Source organism: Papio anubis, chromosome 8 (assembly GCF_008728515.1).
Source record: "Papio anubis isolate 15944 chromosome 8, Panubis1.0, whole genome shotgun sequence".
Taxonomy (NCBI): Eukaryota; Metazoa; Chordata; class Mammalia; order Primates; family Cercopithecidae; genus Papio; species Papio anubis.
Genome location: NC_044983.1, coordinates 22,481,604 through 22,502,528, shown reverse-complemented (window position 1 = coordinate 22,502,528; position 20,925 = coordinate 22,481,604). Strand labels below are relative to the sequence as shown.

Sequence of the window (20,925 nt, the reverse complement as noted above, 5' to 3'; positions counted from 1 at the left end):
CTCTAATACACTTTATGTGACTAGCATAACATTGATACCAAAATTCAGTAATTTTTTCAATATGAAAAAATCACAGTCCGATATCACCCAAGAGTATAAAATAAGAGTAAACATCCTTCAATATATAAAAAAGATACTATTTCTAAGTTAGGTTTATTCAAAGGTTGCAAAGTTAGATAAATGTTCACAAACCAATTGATTTATTTGACAGTACTAATAAAGGGGAAAACATTTTAATAAATAAGGAAGTATTTGATAGAATTATTAGAAACTTGAAAGAGAACTAGTGGACTTCCTTAATCCAATCACTAGAATGGATGATATTGAAAGCATAAGGTAGAGAAAAAGAAGAAAATGAGCATAGAAAAATTTCATACATACAAACTTTAAAGACTTGGTGATAATGATGTGTCTGGGTATGTTTACGGACGTAACAAATGTACCTCTCTGGTGACAGATGTTGATAGTGAGGGAAGCTGTGTTTCCTGTGTTTACAAACTTTATATACATGGAATTATATAACCAAAAGTTGTTGTTTAAGGATGTGTATTTAGGAAACAAAACTACAAAGAAAAGTAACAAAATGATTATGATCAAAGACAGATGAATGACCAACCCTTAGAGAAAGACGGGAGTTCAGACTGAAAAGAGGCAGGAAAGCAGATGTCTGGGTCTATTTCTTGGCCCTTATTATATTACATGAATGTTCATTTTGTAATCATCAGGTTTGCCTTTATATTTACATGTTTATTATATTTTACAAACAAAAAGATGGTGTTAATAATCTTGAAAGCCAATGGCTGTGTATGGTCATGTTGTAGGGCAGTGCTCTTAACCTTTGTTATGCTGCAAATCATTTTGGCAATCTGATAAAGTCTATAAACCCCTTTTCTGAGTGTTTCTAAATTCATTCATAAAAGGCATAAGACTTAAAGGAAGCTACTGATGGTGGGATACAGTATAAAACAATTCATGATATAGTAAAGTATGTGTTTATTAACCTCTGAAATAATAAGTTCTAACAGTGGATCAGTAGCTATCAAAATTTCAAACAAATGATACTCATGTGGTAATTGGAGATACATCCAACAACTGCAATGAGATATTGAAGTATTTGTAATTTATATTGGTGACAAAGTCATGGAATATTGCTAATAGTATTATGGTTTATAAGCCATACATTCCCATAATTGTAGAAAATTCTAAACTTTAGAATTTAATGAAAATAAAAATGTAATTTTTTCCCATTCAAGTTTAGATTTAGGACCCTAGCTATAGTAAAAATTGTTATCCTCTAGGGTCTGTCTTCTTGGTACAAGGACACTTCTGAACTAGAAAATATTCCTCAGTCTATCTGAGGCTTTTCTTGATGGTTAGATAAGAAATAGCACTGAAAGGGCACCAAACCCACTAACACAATGCCCTGAAAAAAAAACAAGGCTTGGGGGATAAAGTTGAATTCTGATACAGTGGTTTTAACAAACAGTAAGTTGAGACAAGCTTCCACTGTATGTATTTTGAACTTCTCCAGCTACCTCCTCATCCTGCTAAAATACAAATTTCATGTAATATACTGTAAATTTGTATCACTAGTCCTCCAAGTTAAAAATTTTGAGAAATACTTTTTAACAGTACTTATCAGAATTAATTCAACCTTATTGGATTATAACTAAAGAAAAAGCGTCAGTCGAATCAAAAGATTAGGTATAAAATAACACATAGAAGTAGAAGAATACATAAAATGTATACTTTCAGAAAAAGAATATATAGAATCAAATTTGGAGTACTCTTAATGCAGTTAAAATACAGACTGCAAAAAAACTAGTTATGAAACAGAAAACCAACTGGGATAAAAAAATCTTTCAAAGAGACATAAAAACGCTACTGAATACTTTTAAATGTCACTATGAGTAACAAGAGAATTAACATTGCTAAAAAGTTTATATTATGATACAGAGAATAATCTTGAAAAACTTTCCCAGAATTAACAAGAAAAATGACCCAATATGGAATATAATATGGAGATCACACAGTAGAGATATTTTGTATAAATAATTTACATTTCTGATTCAGAAACCAGAAAACTGAAACAAAATACATTTTAAAACCTAAAACAATAGAAATATTTCTTAAACTGAAGAAAAAAATCAAATCCCAGTTTGAAAAAACTCACTAGGTAACATGATAATAGAAAGACCACATCACCCAGGAATAAAATAATGATTTGTTTTGATTAAGTGGTAATTCTAAAAGCATTTAAGCCAAAACAGACCTAACGACTTTTTAAAAGGATGTTATTTAACATCAATAAAAAAGTCAGGCTTTGTTTTTTTTTTTGACATAAAATATAAGCATCTACTTTAATAGTCATGAATGCAAAATTGTGATTTAAAAAATCAAATTCAATCAAACCTGCTATGCATGCTATGATATAGAATATTAATTAAAATATTAAAAATATTTGGCAACAGAAATACATTCTCATAAATACAACTTAGAAAGTTTTATGTGGATGCATTGGTACAACACGAAGACATTACTCATAGAGGTGACTTAGCAAATCAATAGATATATCCAAATAAAGCAGTCAAGAAAGTCATAGTTCAAAAGGATTTTTAGTGAGCATTGAAACCATTAAAGAGTTTTCTAATTAAAATAGTTGATTGTGTTCATCCCCCTTTCAAAATACATGACAAATACATGTGTATATAATAAAATCATAGGACATGAGAAAAAATAATTTTAAAAAAAAGATAGGAAGTTAAGGGATTTATGTGGATGGAAACAGAACAAATATAGCCTAAACATCAGAAATAAATGTTCTGTCTTGGAAAGTCTAACAATCTGAATTTGGGACAGATATCTCACTCAGGTCTACCTCATCTCCTGTGTATAAAGAACAAGTTGAGCTCATCACCTGAGATCAAAATCCTAAGAATTTCTCTGTTTCTGCCAACAGAGGATGCAGGAACACCAAAAGGAGGATAGAGGCTTCCTCTAGATACGTACACTATATATCAGACAGAGAGGGGAGGGTCAAGGATAAGATGATGAGGAAAAGCAGCTCTCTCAGGAAATGAGCTCCCTCCTCAGGGTAAAATGTTCCTCATCATAACAACTGGAGGTGGGTCCCCACTCTGGCTCCTTCCCACACTGAAGAGCTATAGGCAGACCTACCTACCTGCCCATAGAGCCCCCAGCCAGATTCCCCCATCAAGAGAAATATCAGTAGGTACAACAGCACACACAAATGCAGAGAAATCCCATGTGATCCCAGCTCTACCAATTCCACATTCAACTAAGGATCACATATCCTGAAGAAAAGTAGTACAACAGAATACAAGTGATGTGGTGATAGAACAGAACAAACCAACTCAAAAGAAACAGATAATTCAAAGAATAGAACTGAATGTACAAAAATAGTCATTCTTAGTTTTATGAGGATATTACATTTTTCCATTAAGTTGAGGATTCCATGAAAATGGAAGAGTCCTAAAGTAAGAAAATTTGTGAAATTAAAATAGCATTACAAATATAAATGTTGCAGAAATTCTTTTGCATGTGCAGTGAAAACAAAGACATGGAAAATATAATTAAAATGTGTTAAGGAGATTTGGGGGATAAATATTGTGGATTCAATGTCTACAGAACAGAAATCTCAAGAAAAGAGAAAAGAGGCAATGAAATCTCATGTAATACAAAATAAAGGCTTGGAAGAGGAGAGCAATTATCTCAGGTTAGATGTGTAATGTTACCTACGGAAGACCACTGAGGAGTCATCGCAGTCAGGAGGGCTCCATCCTTCCTCACATTGACACTGGAGCTCATGGTCACACACCTAGGGTAGCAAGGATCCTGTTATTGTCCCCGCTAGACTGACCGCAAACTCAAATCCCTAATCATCCATAATAAAGTTCATGCCGAAAAAGGAATAACCCCAATCTCCAGGCTTCCATCTATCTACATAAAGTATGAATGAATGACAGGCATTTCATGAATGATTCTCAGAAGAAATTTCTCCTTGAACCATTCTACTGAAGGCTTGGATAAACTTAGTAATTCTCATCATTTAATGCTGAAAACATTCCTTTAGCTTTCTTATGACTGACCTAGAATGTCATAAGATTCAGAGAGCTTAGGGAAACATATTTCCAGAACTTACAGCATGTTGTTTGCATTTAGATGAGCAATTGGTTGATTTGTAGGCTTTCTCAATATCCACACATTCTGCATTAATGCAAACCTGAAAGTGATGTAGAAAACATGAAGCTTCATCCTCTCTGCATGTAGATGAGAAAGTTGAGGTCTGTGTGAAGAGGCTAGCAGATATTGTTTAAGGTGGCTCTGCCAGGAGGCTGGTGCAGAGGAAGGGAAATAGAGATGGGCTCTGTTGCTTACATTATCCTCTTAAACCAACCCAAAAACGTTGATAAAATCATCTAAGCATTTATGTATTTTTAATAAATCCAAACGACTCTATATTCCAGAAGCAATGACTATGCAAGAAGTTCAGGGATAAGCAATAATGAGATGATCTTAATACCAGGGGACCCCGAAACACCTCAATTCTGCCCTAGTCCCAGTACCTTCCTCCCTTAAGACCCAAGCACCGCAACACTCATGCCAGGTCATGTGATAACGTCTCAATGTCTTTAAAGTCTTCAGCACTAGAAAATATAAGGAAATTTGTATTTGAAACCTGGAAAACCCAATTAAAGATTATATTTTATGTAAAATTCCTTGCCCTTGATGCTGGCATATATTTCAGGAAAAATTGGGGTAAGGATAAATTTAAATATTGTGGGTACTTCTTATAGGGAAGACCTAATATTTTAACATCAATAAACTTTGCTAAATTTTTATTTTCAGCTCCAAGGGCTCAGAGACCACATCAATCTCATTCACTTTTTTATATTTACTTTTTAAAACTGTATGAGCAATACCCACACTGAACCACTAAGATAATTTTGGACTCACCATTGAATAAATTTACCTTTGAATAGCGAAATCAGCTTAAGTAAATAAGATACGTTTTTAGGACTGGCTTTACCACAGTGAAAAATCAGGGGAATTCTTTGGTCATGTGGATATCTTAGTGAGATAAATAGGGTAATTCTAATCTCTTAGGAGAGACAAACCCTCCTCATTGTCAAAGTTCATGAGTTGGTTGGCCCTGGCTAAACAGTACTTGTACTTGAGATAAGTTCATTATATTATTAATGATATACAGGTCTGTTAAATGAAGCCCAGTATCACATACACTGGCACTTTCAGTGAGTTTTCAGACTTTGTCTATGAAAGTTAAACGGATGCTACCATGTGTTATCCACATGACAATATGATACTCTTCTTGAAATCATGACTATGAGAGTCAATTTCCAAATTTCACCATAGGGTTTGAGAATGTTAATGTCGATGTGCTTATTCCTGCTATTTACTAGGTTCTGCACCATTTTCACTTCTGTGTTCCAAATTCAAACTCTGTGGGTTCTATTAAGGCATGGTGAACCCCCAAATTGGGAAACAAGGCACGTAGTGAATAACCAAGGGGCAAAACAACAAAACACATCAAAGTAAGAAACACTATTTTGAGTGAAAGCCACAATGTCAACTTACCTTGTTATGGCCACATTTAGTTCCATTGGCCACCATGCCTATTTCTTCACTTGTGTCTTCAGGATCAAATGTTTTACATGTCAGGAAAGTCACTATCCGTCCTTTCCAGGGCAAATTATCCGACCCACCTTGACAGAACAACTTCCCACACATGGTATCACTGAGGAAAAAGCCAAAATTTATTGCAGGATTCAAACTGCAGTTTTATATAAATGCAAATCAGCTCTAGGACTATGGATACTTAACCGATGTATTTTTCCCTGTAGCTGAGACTTTTAGTTGTACTTTACACTCATTTTCCCTTATTTCTCAGTAACAGGATGCCTGAACATTAGCACAATACATTATTGCTCAAATAAACAGCATTACCCAGATGCCTGTACACCTAATTTTTGCCAGTTGCCTAAGTGCTGGCCCATGAGAAGAAAACAATCTTAAGCACAAATTCTAGAAGGTGGCCTTAAATGAGGAATTATCTTCTGTTTCTCAACATTTTCTCATTTTTGCTGATTGGAGTATGATAGCTGGAGAAGCCATCACAGGCCTAGAGAAACACTTGGAAATGAAGGTCATGTGGATGATGGAGCTAGAGATAAAACATGGGTTCCTAACATCATGGAGGCATCTGAGACATCAATTTCTATCTTGTTTCAGATAGTTTACTCATTTATTTGTACAACTGGCTGCAGAATAATTCCACCAAAAGAAAGCCCATGTCTCCACTATAATTCTGTCAGAACAAAGCTGAGCTTCCCTTGACACTGCAAGGCATCAAGTGGAGTTACTGAAAGAACTGTCTCCCTGAAGGTGCAGATTAAACTGCTCAACACTCAACCAAGCCATTCATTTACTGCCAACGGGACTAAAAGACAATAATATTGAAGTCAATTGCTTTATGCAAAATTCAGAAGAGGGCTGTGAAAAAGTATCCTGAAAGTGATGGCATCAGATTTTTTGATATCTCTTGGCTGTAGAAAACATGTTTGAGGAGGGGAGAAAGGCATATATTCTCTCTAAATGCAAGTGTGTTTTTCTTGAATCACTTAGGTAAAGCCATAAAGGATGGCTTTAGAGCACAGGGAATTTCAGGCTAACTCTTCACTATAGCCAATGACTACTGTGAAGTGACTAGGATGGCAGTTTGTGGGGTGAAGGAGCTGCTTGAGCCACTAGCTGCAGAAACTAATGCTCACGCAGAGAGTTATATGGGACAATGGTGTGTGCAGAGGAAAGATGGCGAGGCCCACTCTCTTCCCATTCACCACCTACAGTTGCTCTTCCTCTGGCCCTCACATACTGCCTTTTACATAATTTCCTCTTCTGAATCTGCCCTGATTTCCTATAGAGAAGAGACCACAAGACCACAGAAAATGACTGTTCTTTAGGAACAGATTCTCCCAAGAGATAACTCTATATCCAAAGCATAGTTTGGTAATATCTGTCATTCAGCAAATTCATGTCCAATAGACAAATTTTGGGAAATGTTGATCTTGTGCAATCTCTTGTTATAAATTACTCTGCATGTGTCAAATTTGGAGCAGGTACAAAGAGTTTACTATAATTGAATTTTAAAAGCCACCTTAATATTGCTGAATTCAAAATAAACCATAGAAAAGTCTCACGTTCATCTGGTGTGCTATTCTATAGTGTTTTCCCAGATAATCAGTACTAAAACTAACAAACTCTTCGCATGAATTGTCAATAAGAAAATATTTTCTTATTGTATTTTTTCTTTATGTAATTCTACTGACAATTTAAAACTGTTCAAGCACTGCATCTGTTATTCCTCTGGGGAGATAAATATTTCTACTCTGAATCTTACAAGGAGAAACGTGAGATTGAGAAAGCATCTGATTTATACTGGGAAATCCCTGGACAAATTTCCAACCAGACCCATTCATTGTTGCCTGTTCCATCATCAACCATTCATTCTACCCAACAATGACTGTGTTTGGTGTCATCTGAAGCACCCACCATGAGATACTTGAAGAAAGAAGCCATTTCTCATTTCTTTTCAGACTCAGTACCTAGCCCACATCATTGGCACATAGTAGTTACTCAATAAATGTCAAATGATTGATGGCCAAATGCGCTTTCCCTTTAACTGGAATAAATTAGAATGTGCAGCTGGAAGTGCACCATTGCTCTAGTCTGTGAAGCAGGAAGGTTCAGACAAGGCCACTTACTTTGTTTTGCAGGGAATGAGTGTGTCGTCCACTCTGCGACAGTACCCGTACTTTGACCCACCTTCATTCCTGTTGTAACATGACTGATCTGCAACCTTAGTTCCTGGGACCAGGATCAGTCAGTAGGGAAAAGAAAATCGATTTTTGAGGTTCAAGAGATATTTGAAAAGAAAAGAAATTTTTAAAATTCAGTGCTGGCACGGGACTTATAAAATATAAAGCAAGAAAAAAAATACTATTTTAGCATAATTCCATTGACCACTCCTAGAAACATGGGTGTAGTAATCTGGTATCAAATGAGCTGCCTGGAATTACAAATAATCTTTTAAGTAATCTGTTACTCCAGAACAAACTCCTATTATGTGCCAAGTACAAAAATAGGCATCACATATTTCATGTCTCAGGTAATCTTCCTCAGATCTCTATCAGACAAAACACGTTAGTTAAGAGCTCAGGCTTTAAGCAAGACTGAGTAATTGTGTGAACATGGGCAAATGTCTTAACCCCTGAGTTTTCTCATCTGTAAAATGGTGTAGAATTTATATGTGAATATATATATATTTAATATATTTACACATATATAAAATGTATATATACACATTACATATAACAGTACCTACCTCAGAGGTGTTTTGAAGATTAAATCACTTAATACAGGTGAGTCACTGAGAACAGGGCCTGATCAGCAGTACATGGTTGACAAATACTAGCCATGCTTATTGCCATTCTCAATTTATTAATAAGGAAACAGAATCATGTCGAGTCACAGAGACCTATGTTCCTTCTTGGTGCTGAGGTGCCCCCTCTTCAATAACAATAAGTAATTCTGTCTTAAACGTTTGGAAATTTTGAGTCTAGCCTTTGATGACAAACAGCAAACTAAGTTAAAATAAGCAGACACCTATGAAGATACTGAATTGTTTTTAAGAAATACTTTTAAACCTACTATGATGACTTGTAAACTCAAAACATTTTAAATGAATTCCGTGTTTCAGTGTGCAAGATAAAATGAGTTTTGTTGCCTTTTTTATTATTTGTATCTTAGTAAAATGTATTCATTTTAATATCTACTGTGTAGATATTGTATAAATATCTACACAGAAGAATCATTAGTTATGAATAATCAGGGAAAAGCATTAAATTCCTAATCTGAGACTTCAAAGTTATTGCTGCTAATATTGTAGAATGTATCATTCATATATCTGGCATCATGCTGTTTTGTAACTTCTTGCCCATTAACAATATAGCTGTCCTTTCCCCAGGCATTAAATTTTCTAAAGCATCACAGCAGCAAGAATTGTATTGAAATAATACACTTTATTTAATCCGTATATTTTGGATTTTGAGATGTTTTTCAATTACTATCATTAAAAATGCTGGCTGAAAAATCGTCGTAAATATTTGAGTGCAATTGCTAGGAGAAAGAGTAAAAAACAACTATTTTTAGATTTCGTGCATGCATTTTTCTCTCGGTAAAGATGATGTTAATTCGTATATTTACCAGCAGTGTAGGAGGGGAGTTGTTTGATTATGTTTTCACTGACACTGAACATTAACATCTGTAGCAAACTTTTGCCAATTAGCAAATGTAGAAGATTAACTTGTTTTCATTTAGGTTTTGTATATTGCTAATGAGCTAAAATGGTTTTAATTTTATGGCACATTTGTATTTCTTCTTCATGATGAATTGTCTGCTCATGCCTTAGCCACATTTTCAATACTTGGAACTACAATTGATTTGTGGGAATGATTTGATGCCAAAAAGAATGATTTTTAAATTACTTACAAAGTTGCAAGACTTTTCAAACTTCCCAGATTTATTTAGAATAAATGGGTAATCCTCTGTGAATTATAAAATTTGGAATTTTATTTAGGCAAATTGTTTTCTCTGGCCTCTTGTAATGGCTGTATTTAAAAGTATGACTTAAGAGGTCTACTCCATTTCATGATCAGATAAATACATTCAATAGACAATTTTGAGCTTTTTACTAAAGCCAGGTACTGTGCTGGGAGGCACTGGGAATACAACTGTGAACAATGTAGACAATGTCCCTGTTCCAGGAAGTTTACAGATTTGCTGAGGAGACTAATCGTAAAATCCGAAAAAGGAGGGTAACAGTTAATATTGTTTGCAGTTAATATTTACTACAAGATAATAAAGGCGAAGCTCAGAACTTCACCTCTGTGCTAAAGATTTTCTTTCTCCTGGTTTTTGCCATATACTGAAGTTAGCCAAGGAAACATGAACCTCTTAACCAACAGTCAATTTTGTTTCCACCTTTTTAACCTTGCACATCCATGAACTGGAGGCAGGATTGCTGAGGCCTGGTTCCGGGACACCAGTGAGCTTGCTGACGTACTAACGGCATTGAGCTTTGCTCCTCAAATTGTGTCTCAACCCACTGTAGCCAAAGACAGAAGTTTACAGGGAGGTTTTTCTAGGGTCTTGTCTATTTATTTCCCAGGTTTCTTGTTTTCACAGTGCATTGTAAGTCAGGAATTTTTGTTGATTTTCTCAATCTTGTTTTAGCTGTATTTTCAAGAATTACGAAAAGTTTCTGGTATGCGATGACCCCTTTCAAATAATTTTAGGAATATGTAGATTTTCTCTATTTTAATAAATACTGTTACAGTCATTTAAGTAGAAATCTGAAACTGTATTAGGAAGGGGGTATGGAAATTACATACATGTACACAATACACATCATATCCAGAAAGTTCAAATAACTGGTTTTTAAAAACTTGCTGTTTTCGACTTAAATTTTGTATCCTCTGACCAACATCTCCCCACCTCCTCCCCTCCTCCCCTCCTCCCTGTCACCCCCTGGAAACCAGCCTTCTACCTTCTACTTCTATGCGTTCAACTTTTTTAGGTTTCACATATAAGCTAGATCACTTATATGATCTAAAATTGCCTTTCTAATAAAGTTACTTAATACTATATAAATTGCTGTTTAAATTTTCAGATATCTCTCTAATCTTTTATTTTTCCAAGTTTTCTTCTTGGTGAAATTAGAGAATATGGTCTCTAAAATTTTGGTGTTATGGACAAAGTGACCATTTAAGAACTTTCACTATTCTGTATTGCCTTTCTGCATTTCCAGAGTTCTTCTTTTCCTTTTTCCACCTTTCCTTATTTCTGTCCCATCCCCTAGTGCTTCTGCCACACCTGCGCGCGTGCACACACACACACACAGATTTCCAAGGGTTCATGATCTTAGTTAGGGTTTGCCAGATTTAAAAAAAAAAAAAAAGACACCCAGTTTAATTTGAATTTCAGATACACAAATAATTTATTTTAGTAGGAGCACACCTGAAATATTCCATGGGATAAACTGATGCTAAGACAAAAAGCTTGGCTGTTAATTTGAAGTTAAAATTTGACTGGTCCATCCTTATTTTTATTTGCTAAATCTAGCAACCCTAAAACCAACCTCAAATCTTAAAACCTTTCCATGATTTTGAGTTCGAAGTTTGTAAGAAGGATAGGGCAGAATGGTCCTTTGGCCATGGTTAAACACTGTCATCTGAAATTTGTTTTCTTTCGCACATGCAAAAAAAAAAAAAGATTTGTCTTCCTACCTGGTCCCCACAGCTCAGTGCACTGCTCCTGCAGTGTGGGGCACGCCCCCATCAAGCAGTAGCCCTTCCCGTGATGGCAAGGGAAGCCATTGGCACGGAATCTATCATCAGGACAATTACCAGATTTACCGTCACACATTTCAGGCAGGTCACACTCATCTTTTGCTGGTCTGCACACCATCCCAGCCTTTTTAAACTGTAGAAAAACAAAAATAGAAGGCTTTTTGTTTTCCCTACCTGCTTTACCCTGATACCTCAAATTAACACAAAGATTTTTCCATTTGGACTTTTTGGGCATAGTAGTTTGAAGTGTCATTTCGCTGAAGCTTACATCGTCATTATAAATTAAAGCCATCATCTGCTATATCACTTCTATTAATATTGGTTAATGCCCTAAGATGTTAAGCAATCAATATTTCTGAATTTGTACCAAAAACACCAAAGAAACATAATGTAGAAAAGTACGGGGAAAAAAAAAAAAAACAGGCAACAACTTAGATATAAGGAAGGGAGTTATTTCTCCCTTGGTTGAATGCATCTCTATCAGGAACTCCAAGGAGATTTAAATCTGCAACTTCAGAGATGTACTGGTGAAGTGGGTCTTCGGTATTCAAGGAGATAAGTTTACAAACACCAGATCAGCAGACTTGGACTTTCCCAGGCCTCGAGTTTCCTAATCCTTAATTCCTTTTATTGTAAGTTCAGCTGGTTCCTTTCAACTCACTTCTTTCATAGAATGACTTATCATGAGGGAGAAATAACCAAATATTCCCTTGATATATTAACTCCATTGTAATCAGATACTGCAAATCTTACTCTTATTTGCTCAGAGAAATGTTAGTGAAACATTCTGCCATTCCTGCAAAACTGAGAAAGCATGTATGTTTGTTTGTTTGTTTTTTCCTTTCTAACAGGAGCAGAATTTTTACTGCATTAAATAACTTTGAATATCTTAATGCCAGTGATGGGATCGAATCCAAATTTCAATGCAAGCATGTGAGATCTTCCAAATTCAACCCATGGCTCCAGCCAGACCATTCCTTACCAGTTACCAGACAAACCATGCTTGTATCTCCTCTTATGTCTTTGCTGTTTCTGTGTCCTCATTTGGAAATTCTTTTTTTGTTGTTGTTGTTTTATGTCTAAATCTCTTTTGTCCAAAATACTTTAAGTCCAGTTGAAAGCCCCTTTCCCACCAAGTCTCCTCTGACATCTTCAATACAAATTGTTGCTCCTGTTTTCATGTGCTTGGGAAGAGCCTTGAATTCAGATTTAGAGGATAGGAATTTGAATCTTGGCTCTGTGCGTGTCTGAGTGCTGAACTTTGGAAAATGGATTTAATCTCTCTGAAAATCCCTGTCCCCATCCAACATCTACTTTACAGGGCCATTGTGAAAATCAAGTGAGACTGTACAAAAAAGTTTAATATATCATTATGCTATCTACATGGCCATTGAACCACACATTATATTTTCATATGTTTCATATATGTATATCATTGCTCTAAATAAATAGTAAGAAACTGGATACTTTTTTATGTACCATAATCTAACAAACAGCATTTACTAAACACTCTTTGAGTACTGCTTAAGTTCTCAAATTTAATTCCTTTTGGACTTCTTTCCTCTCTCTCCAACATTAAAAACAAAATTACACCAAGCATTCCTTATAACCTGGTATGCCATCTACACATCCATGCTGCAGTTACAGATCATTTAAAATGTATAAAATTCTGTGCTAGGTGAAAGTGAATCAGTCTTCTGGCCTTAGGAGTCAATCTAACTATGGAAACAAACACACCCTCACAATGTAAAAGGATATGCAACAATAGAAAGTTAAATACTAAACTTGAAGGACAATTCAGAAAAGCACCACAGAGAACATGACATGTCTTATTTAGTAGAATTTCACCCTGAAGTGACTTCAAGATTGAAGATAGGGACACCTCCACACTACTCAGAATAAAACTTCTTCCATCACACACATTGTTAACGGGAAATACAATCAGTTTTGTGAGATTTGACCTGAGAGAGCCATGAAGCATGAGAAACAGCAGCACGTAGGAGTAACTAGCTGTGGCTTTGGAGATGGTCACACTTGGGGTTATCCCACTCAACAGTGGCCACGTTTGTTTTTACATTTTTTTGTTGTCTATATTTAAGGTGTACATGATGTTTTAACATATATATACATAGTGAAGTGCTTACTACATATGTACACCTACTATGTGCCCACAAAACTTTAAAAAGAATTGTAGAAAGAAATGATTACTATAGTCAAACATTGATGTTGGTCTCTTACATAGGTGTGTGTGTGTGTGTGTGTGTGGTGAGAACACTTAAAATCTACTCTGTTAGCAAATTATTAATATACAACATGGTCACGTTGTACCTGTTCCTATAGTCATGTTGTACATTATGTCTTTAACCTTACTCATGCTAAACAACTATAACTTTGTCCCTTTTGACCATCATCTCCCCATTTCCCGAGCCTCCTTGCCCTTAGTAAACACCATTCTACTATGCATGTATTCAACATTTTTGGACTCCACATATAAGTGAGATCAGTATGCAGTCTTTGTCTTTTTATGCTGGCTTATTTCACTTAGCATAATGTTCTCAGGTTTATCCAGGCTGTAACAAATGGTGGCCATATTATTTTGGTCATTTTCTACTCTGCATTTTATTCTCAAAAACAAAATGAAATAATATCTACTATGAAGGATCATTGGAAGATTCAATAGGCCATGTATGTAGAACACTGAGTAAGTGCTTCATAAATAGTAAATATATCATTTTATTTAAAGAAAAATATTGCATTGCTTGTTTTGGTTAACATAATCACTGAGATGTTAATGTACAAAAAATGTAATAATTATTAAAATAGAATAAAATAATCTTACTTGGCATTTTTCACAACATTCTCCTGATGTACATTGAAAACCTGCTTTGATTTTACATGTCTTAGCATCACAGCAAATATTGGTACACTCCTAAGAAATATGAGAAACAAATGTAAATGCAACATTACTTTTTGGTTCCAGTTCAGCACAATTTGTAACATAATACAGTCATCAGGCATATGTTACTTTCGTGGAGTCTAAATATGACTTTTTCAAAAATAAAGATAAAAAAATTAGAAACCCTGAAATTTTGGAGCAACTGATGGCTTGTGGTTTATCTGAATTCCACTTATGTCATTTTTCTATTAACTAGTTTCCTCAGTCTCCAATAATACTAAGGAAAGATCTATTCTTTTTGGTAAAATATGAAGAAAAAACACAGTTCTTAAAATAAGATTTGTCTAATTGTAGAATATAATTCCTTCAACTCATCAGTTATGTACATATCTAACAGTAGATCCAATTGCTAGGATATCTACTGAAAAGCTAAAGATATAGCTCTTTATCAAACTTTAATATTTAATTCAACTGTGCTTGATGCAAATACTTTGTCTTAGTCTCTCTGCTTTGTGTCAGAATTCTACCTGCAAAAGGTATTGGGGAAACTCCTACCTCAAAACTGTTCCCTGCAGCTGTCTAGATTCCCATGGAAGATTGAGAGTTTTAGAGTTACAACATTTTAGGGTTACAACTCTGGCCCTTAGTTCAAATATAGTCATCAACCAGGACAGACTACTTTTTCTCATAGATTGAATAAATACGTAATAAAATATGTAATCATATTTCAAAGTTACTGAAAGCCAATACTCTGAAGGCTTGATGCATTATTTATATTAAGCACTAATAACGTGGAAGCAGAGGTCCCATTCAAAATCCCAGCTGCCCTATGAAGAGGGTCAGCACAGAACTTCTGATGGTAATAACTCCTGAGTCCCAAAGCAGTAAGGGATGCACCAGATCCCTGTGCTGGGTGGTCTTGCGTTTCAGAGCTGGAAACAGATACATTTGATATCAGTTCTTGGCTCCTCCATTAGCCAGCCCAGTGACCTTGAACCAGCAAGCTCTTTGTACTCTGAGCACTCATAGTGCTCTGTCTAAAGTAATACTGGGTAAGTTATAGTCACGTAGGGAACTTTAAGTATTTCATTTAGAAAGGGAGGGAGGAGGACACAAAGCCCAAGTTAGTAAATAGTCCTTAAAAAAAGGAATGAGGATAGAACCCTGGGAGAGAAAATAATAAGGTCTGTTCAGCAGTTCAGGGTTCGTTGTCAGAAAGATTTTCCTGGAAAATACCTACAAATAGACATACCCAAATTTACCCAAAAAACCTACAATGTTATAGTGGGCCACACATTATTTTATAGTTTATCTTCTTAGCAATTGAGAAACAACTATATCCTTTTAGAAAGTGATTGGCCGTACCTCAGATGTCCCACAGTCACAGTCCTCTCCCATTTCCACCATCTGGTTCCCACAAATTGGAGTGGATATGATATCTGCAGGCAATGGAGCATTAAAGAGGCAATTCGATAATTTATCTTCGAAAAACTTGTCATAGCTGACACGGCTGCAGGAACTGAAGTCTGTGGGTATATAGAAGCTGTGAAGATAAGGAAAGAAAAACTGGAATATAGTCATGCTTAAAATGTGGGAAGCAGTATCTGACATTAGGCACAATTACACCCACAGCCTGCCCCAAAAGATAAAATCCAATCCACTGACCAACTGCCAGATCGTGAGCTCATTTGCATGCCTGAATTAACCTACCTGGGTGGACACAAACACCTCCAATTTCATGAGAAAATATAGTCACATTTCAAAGTATAGCATCCAGGCCACTTTTAATAAAACAAATACATCTCTGACTTCTCCAGATAATCTTAGATCATTTGGGTGTTGTAAAGACCTAAAGGTACCAAAATATGTATTTACATGTCTCAGAATTCACTTTCCTTTAGAGGAATTCCTACTGATAGGATCTCTTCATTATACAGATAAAGATGAGGTTTAAAACTGCTGTAATAGAGGGGAGAGGTAACATAAGCTCTGTAACTGGCATGCAGCCATATGCTGTTTCGTGCAGGGGCTTTGGAGAATGACCCTAGCTTGAGTGGGCTGAGGGAGGAAATGAAAATAGAAAAGAGGAAATAGAGTTTATAGAGTGAGTTGTATGTATAGAAAAGAGGACATGAATATATAAAAAAGATTGTGAGATTTTAAAAGATAAGATTGCCTAAAAATTTTGCCTAATTCAGGGTAGGAATGTGTGATGTCTTTTCATAGACTGTCCTCATTGTCCTATGAGTAGTTTCTTCTTTAATTAGAGTTTTATTCTAGAACTCTTTTCTGACCACCATCTATTCTGAATTCATGGAAAATCTGATAAATGCTAATGATTTTTCTGAAGCCAGGTCTTGTATAGATGAGGATAAAATGATGAATTGCCCCAACAGCAAAGAGACAATATGTTTAAATTATGTCTGAGTTATTAAAAAACATTACATATAGATGAGGTGGCTTGGCACAAATGCACATTTATTTAATGACTCAAAAACTTGAACACGTTGTTGAAGATGACCTAAAGTAGTACAGCCCATGGTGGATCAAAACCAGGGCTACATAGCATGTCCCCAGAGCCCAGATGAGCCTCACCTCAGTGCTTTGTCCATCACACATATTGTAGAAGGACACTTGCAAGAATAGTTGTCATGAAACATTCCAAAGTTGTGGCCCATTTCATGTGCCATTGTCCCTGCAACTCTAAGAAGATTGTCACTATGGTCCTAAGGGTATGAAAGAAGAAAAAGATTCTCTGATTTTCGACTGAAATTATACCTCACTCGCCATCTCTCTCTTTCACACACACACACACACACACACACACACACACACACACACACACACACACACACAGAGTACTAAATGGAACTGAATGCCCATCACAGCATATATGGTCTGCCCTTTGCTCTTTGAGTAGATTCCTATAACGAAGGAAGTTGTTCCAGTTTTCCTTCCAAGAAAGATGGCAAATTTTCATCAACAATAAGAAATAAGAACTTTTTTAAAGTGATATATCTCCCTTACCTTTGGCTTGCCTTTTAGAAGTCTTCGATGCATTTGGCCATTAGGGATCTAAAATTGTTTGTCAGCCTAGCACTTTAGCTCTATTTGTATCTTTCTCAATTCCGTAATTGCCAAGAGTAGACAGTCATTTAAAAACTTGCCCATTGCATGAAATCAGCCTATAGCCAACTTGATCACCAGATTGTTTCTGGTTTGAGGTGCTTGGACTCAACTCCAAGCTTGCAGATAAATTAGAGCTTGCAGCTATAAATTGTCCAGGAGCAATAAAACAATGCAGGAGAGTCATTGCAGGGTAAAATGTCCTATTGAGGAGACAAGAATCTGCCAGTAACATCCACCTACAGAAGTCTGATTCTGTTATTGACTTCATCTCAAAGAACTAAATGTAAAAGTTTGATGAGGAACAGTACAAGAGTGGCAAGCAAGGAACAGCTGTGTAAATTGGGAAGTTGATACTTACACACTGTATATTCTTTCATTCTTTTGAGATGAACATGGTAAACCCTCCTATATAGAAATATAGAGCTCTCCAAATGGGGAAAAATGCAAGCCAAAAAGCCCAAGAAAAAATGTGTTTAGAGGCCTATCTGAAGCTCCTTTCAAATTATGGTTTATTTCTTTAAATAATAGTTTTCCTAACTTAAATGATTTTTGCCCTTGAATGATCTCTATTCTGTCTTGCCCCACTCTAAATCCTACCTACCTTTTGAGATCCATTTTTTTTTTTTTTTTTCCTGAGACTGTGTCTCACTCTTGTTGCCTATACTGGAGTGCAATGGTGCAATCTCTGCTCACTGCAACCTCCGCCTCCTGGGTTCAAGTGATTCTCCTGCCTCAGCCTTCTGAGTAGCTGAAATTACAGGCACCAGGTACCATGTCCAGCTAATTTTTTTGTATTTTCAGTAGAGACAGGGTTTAACCATGTTGGCCAGGCTGGTCTTGAACTCCTGACCTCAGGTAATCCACCTGCCTCGGCCTCCGAATAGTGCTGGGATTACAGGCTGAGGTCCATCTTAATGCAACCTTTCCTATGTTAATATTCATCAACAATCATCTCTTATGAATTCCTAGCATGGTTTTCACTTCCATAAAGTAGTACTAAGCTACCTACTATATGTTAGAACTATTGCTTTAGGTAGGCCAGTTTCTCTTCCAATTTTATGGCAAGCTATTTCAAATTTGAAAATATGTATTTTACTTCCTCGGTACATCCATGAAGCCTATCACAAACCCAGACTCAAAAGATAGTAACTAAAAAGTATGTTAATTCCATTTCTATCTAGGATGTAGAAAGCTGGAAAGAACATTATTCTTACACTAACAAGGAATAAGGCAGATAGATAAATATAACTTTCCTTGAATCTACCGGTAAGTTGGGGTTACAGGACATCCAAAAAGTCTGTGAAAATATATTCAAAATGAAAGTAAGATAAAGCCTTTCTTAGACAAACAAAACTGAAAGAATTTACTGTATTATAAGGAATGTTTCAAAAAAATTCCCTTGAAAGGAAAAAATATATACTAGATAGAAATTTGGACTTTTATAGAGAAGCAAAGAGTCCTGGAAATGCAATAAAGTGATGGTAAATATAAAACTTTTTTTAAACTTCTATTATAAGTTCACAGGTACAAGTGCAGGATTGTTACTTAGGTAAACTGTGTCATGGGGGTTTGTTGTACAAATGAAAAATATTTTAATTTTAAATTGCAATCAAAGATGGATATCTAAAACAAAATTAATAATGTATTGTGTATTTATGTCATATAAAGTTAAACATATGATAATAGCACAATAGATGGGAAGAAAGAGAGGCATACTCTTAAAAAAATCTGTATGCTTTTCCCAGCACCATTTATTAAATAGAGAATCCTTTCCCCACTGCTTGTTTTTGTCTGTTTTGTCAAAGATCAGATGGTTCTAGATGTGCGGTGTTATTCTGAGGCTTCTGTTCTGTTCCATTGGTCTGTATATCTGTTTTGGTACCAGTACCATGCTGTTTTGGTTACTGTGTAGCCTTGTAGTATAGTTTGAAGTCAGGTAGTGTTATGCCTCCAGCTTTGTTCTTTATCCTTAGGATTGTCTTGGCTATGCAGGTTCTTTTTTGGTTTCATATGAAATTTAAAGTAGTTTTTTCCGATTCTGTGAAGAAAGTCAATGGTATGATGGGTGTAGCACTGAATCTATAAATCACTTTGGGCAGTATGGCCATTTTCATGATATTGATTCTTCCTATCCATGAGCATGGAATATTTTTCCAGTCATTAGTGTCCTTTCTTATTTCTTTGAACAGTGGTTTGTAGTTCTCCTTGAAGAGGTCCTTTATATCCCTTGTAAGTTGTATTCCTCAGTATTTTATTCTGTTTTTAGTAATTGTGAATAGGAGTTCACTCGTGATTTGGCTCTCTGTCTGTTACTGGTGTATAGGAATGCTTGTGATTTTTGCACATTGATTTTGTATCCTGAGACTGCTGGAGTTGCTTATCAGCTTAAGGATATTTTTGGTTGATATGATGGGGTTTTCTAATTATACAATCATGTCATCTGCGAACAGATACAATTTGACTTCCTGTCTTTCTATTTGAATGCCCTTTATTTCTTTCTCTTGCCTGATTGCCCTGGCCAGAACTTCCAATACTATGTTGAATAGGTGTGGTAAGAAAGGGCATCCTTATCTTGTGCTGGTTTTCAAAAGGAATGCTTCTACCTTTTGCCCATTCAGTATGATATTGGCTGTCAGTTTATCATAAATAGCTATTATTCTGAGATATGTTCCTTCAATACCTAGTTTATTGAGAGTTGTTAGCCAAAAACTTCATGCTAAACAATATATTAAAAAGATAATGCATCATCACTATGTTGAGTTTACCCTGGAACGCTAAATTAGTTCAACATTTGAAATTCAATCAATATTATTTACCATGTTAACAGACTAAAGGAGAAAAACTATCATGATCTTCTCTATAGAATTTTTTTTAAAGCATTTGGTAAAAGTAAGTCATAGAACCAACAGTTTATCGTCATACAGACCTGAACAACACCAACTGAATGATAAGGAGAACACATTGTAGACATAAATGCGAGACCCACAGTCATTCCAGCAAATTCTGTTGCTCTGCAAGAAAGGAATATATTGACATAAAAAATTATAATGCTAAGCTCTATTTTTATAGACAATTCATCCAAAACCGTAAATGGTTACCAGAAAAACTCACTGTGAACCATCACTCAATGTTTTCTTCAGCTTTTGAATTTGCATAAGGCATTTTTCTGTAGAATGGCTTTTGTGTCACTTAAAATCCAAACACCAAGATAGAATTATGTTGAATATTTTCTATCATTTCTGATTATAACACTTTTCATTGTGATATGTATCCCTTGTGAAGAAAAAGAAAGGCTGTTTTTGGTCCTAATAAGTATTTCTCCATATATATCTTGTTTTGATATTAGCATTACCACACAGGCTTTGTTTTTATTTATATTTTACTCATATTTTTATATCACATACTTTTGTTTTACATTAGCACTGTTTCAGTACAGTAGGTTTATGGATTGGA

General features: G+C 35.5%; 1 protein-coding gene across 3 annotated transcripts in view; it reads right to left on the bottom strand.

The window, feature by feature from the left end:
- ADAM28 (ADAM metallopeptidase domain 28) overlaps positions 1-20,925 on the bottom strand; it is a 63,677-nt gene that overhangs the window by 8,753 nt on the left and 33,999 nt on the right. For 2 of the 3 annotated variants that reach the window (XM_021942142.2, XM_021942143.2), the window contains exons 10-18: positions 20,399-20,483; positions 16,939-17,069; positions 15,709-15,886; positions 14,287-14,376; positions 11,385-11,580; positions 7,803-7,905; positions 5,617-5,776; positions 4,163-4,243; positions 3,760-3,838 (exon numbers count right to left, since the gene is read on the bottom strand). In XM_021942142.2, the coding sequence (XP_021797834.1) occupies positions 3,760-3,838; positions 4,163-4,243; positions 5,617-5,776; positions 7,803-7,905; positions 11,385-11,580; positions 14,287-14,376; positions 15,709-15,886; positions 16,939-17,069; positions 20,399-20,483 (1,103 nt within the window). Of the gene's footprint in view, positions 1-3,755; positions 3,839-4,162; positions 4,244-5,616; positions 5,777-7,802; positions 7,906-11,384; positions 11,581-14,286; positions 14,377-15,708; positions 15,887-16,938; positions 17,070-20,398; positions 20,484-20,925 lie in introns of all 3 variants that reach the window. The other variant, XM_021942144.2, reaches the window with a different exon arrangement.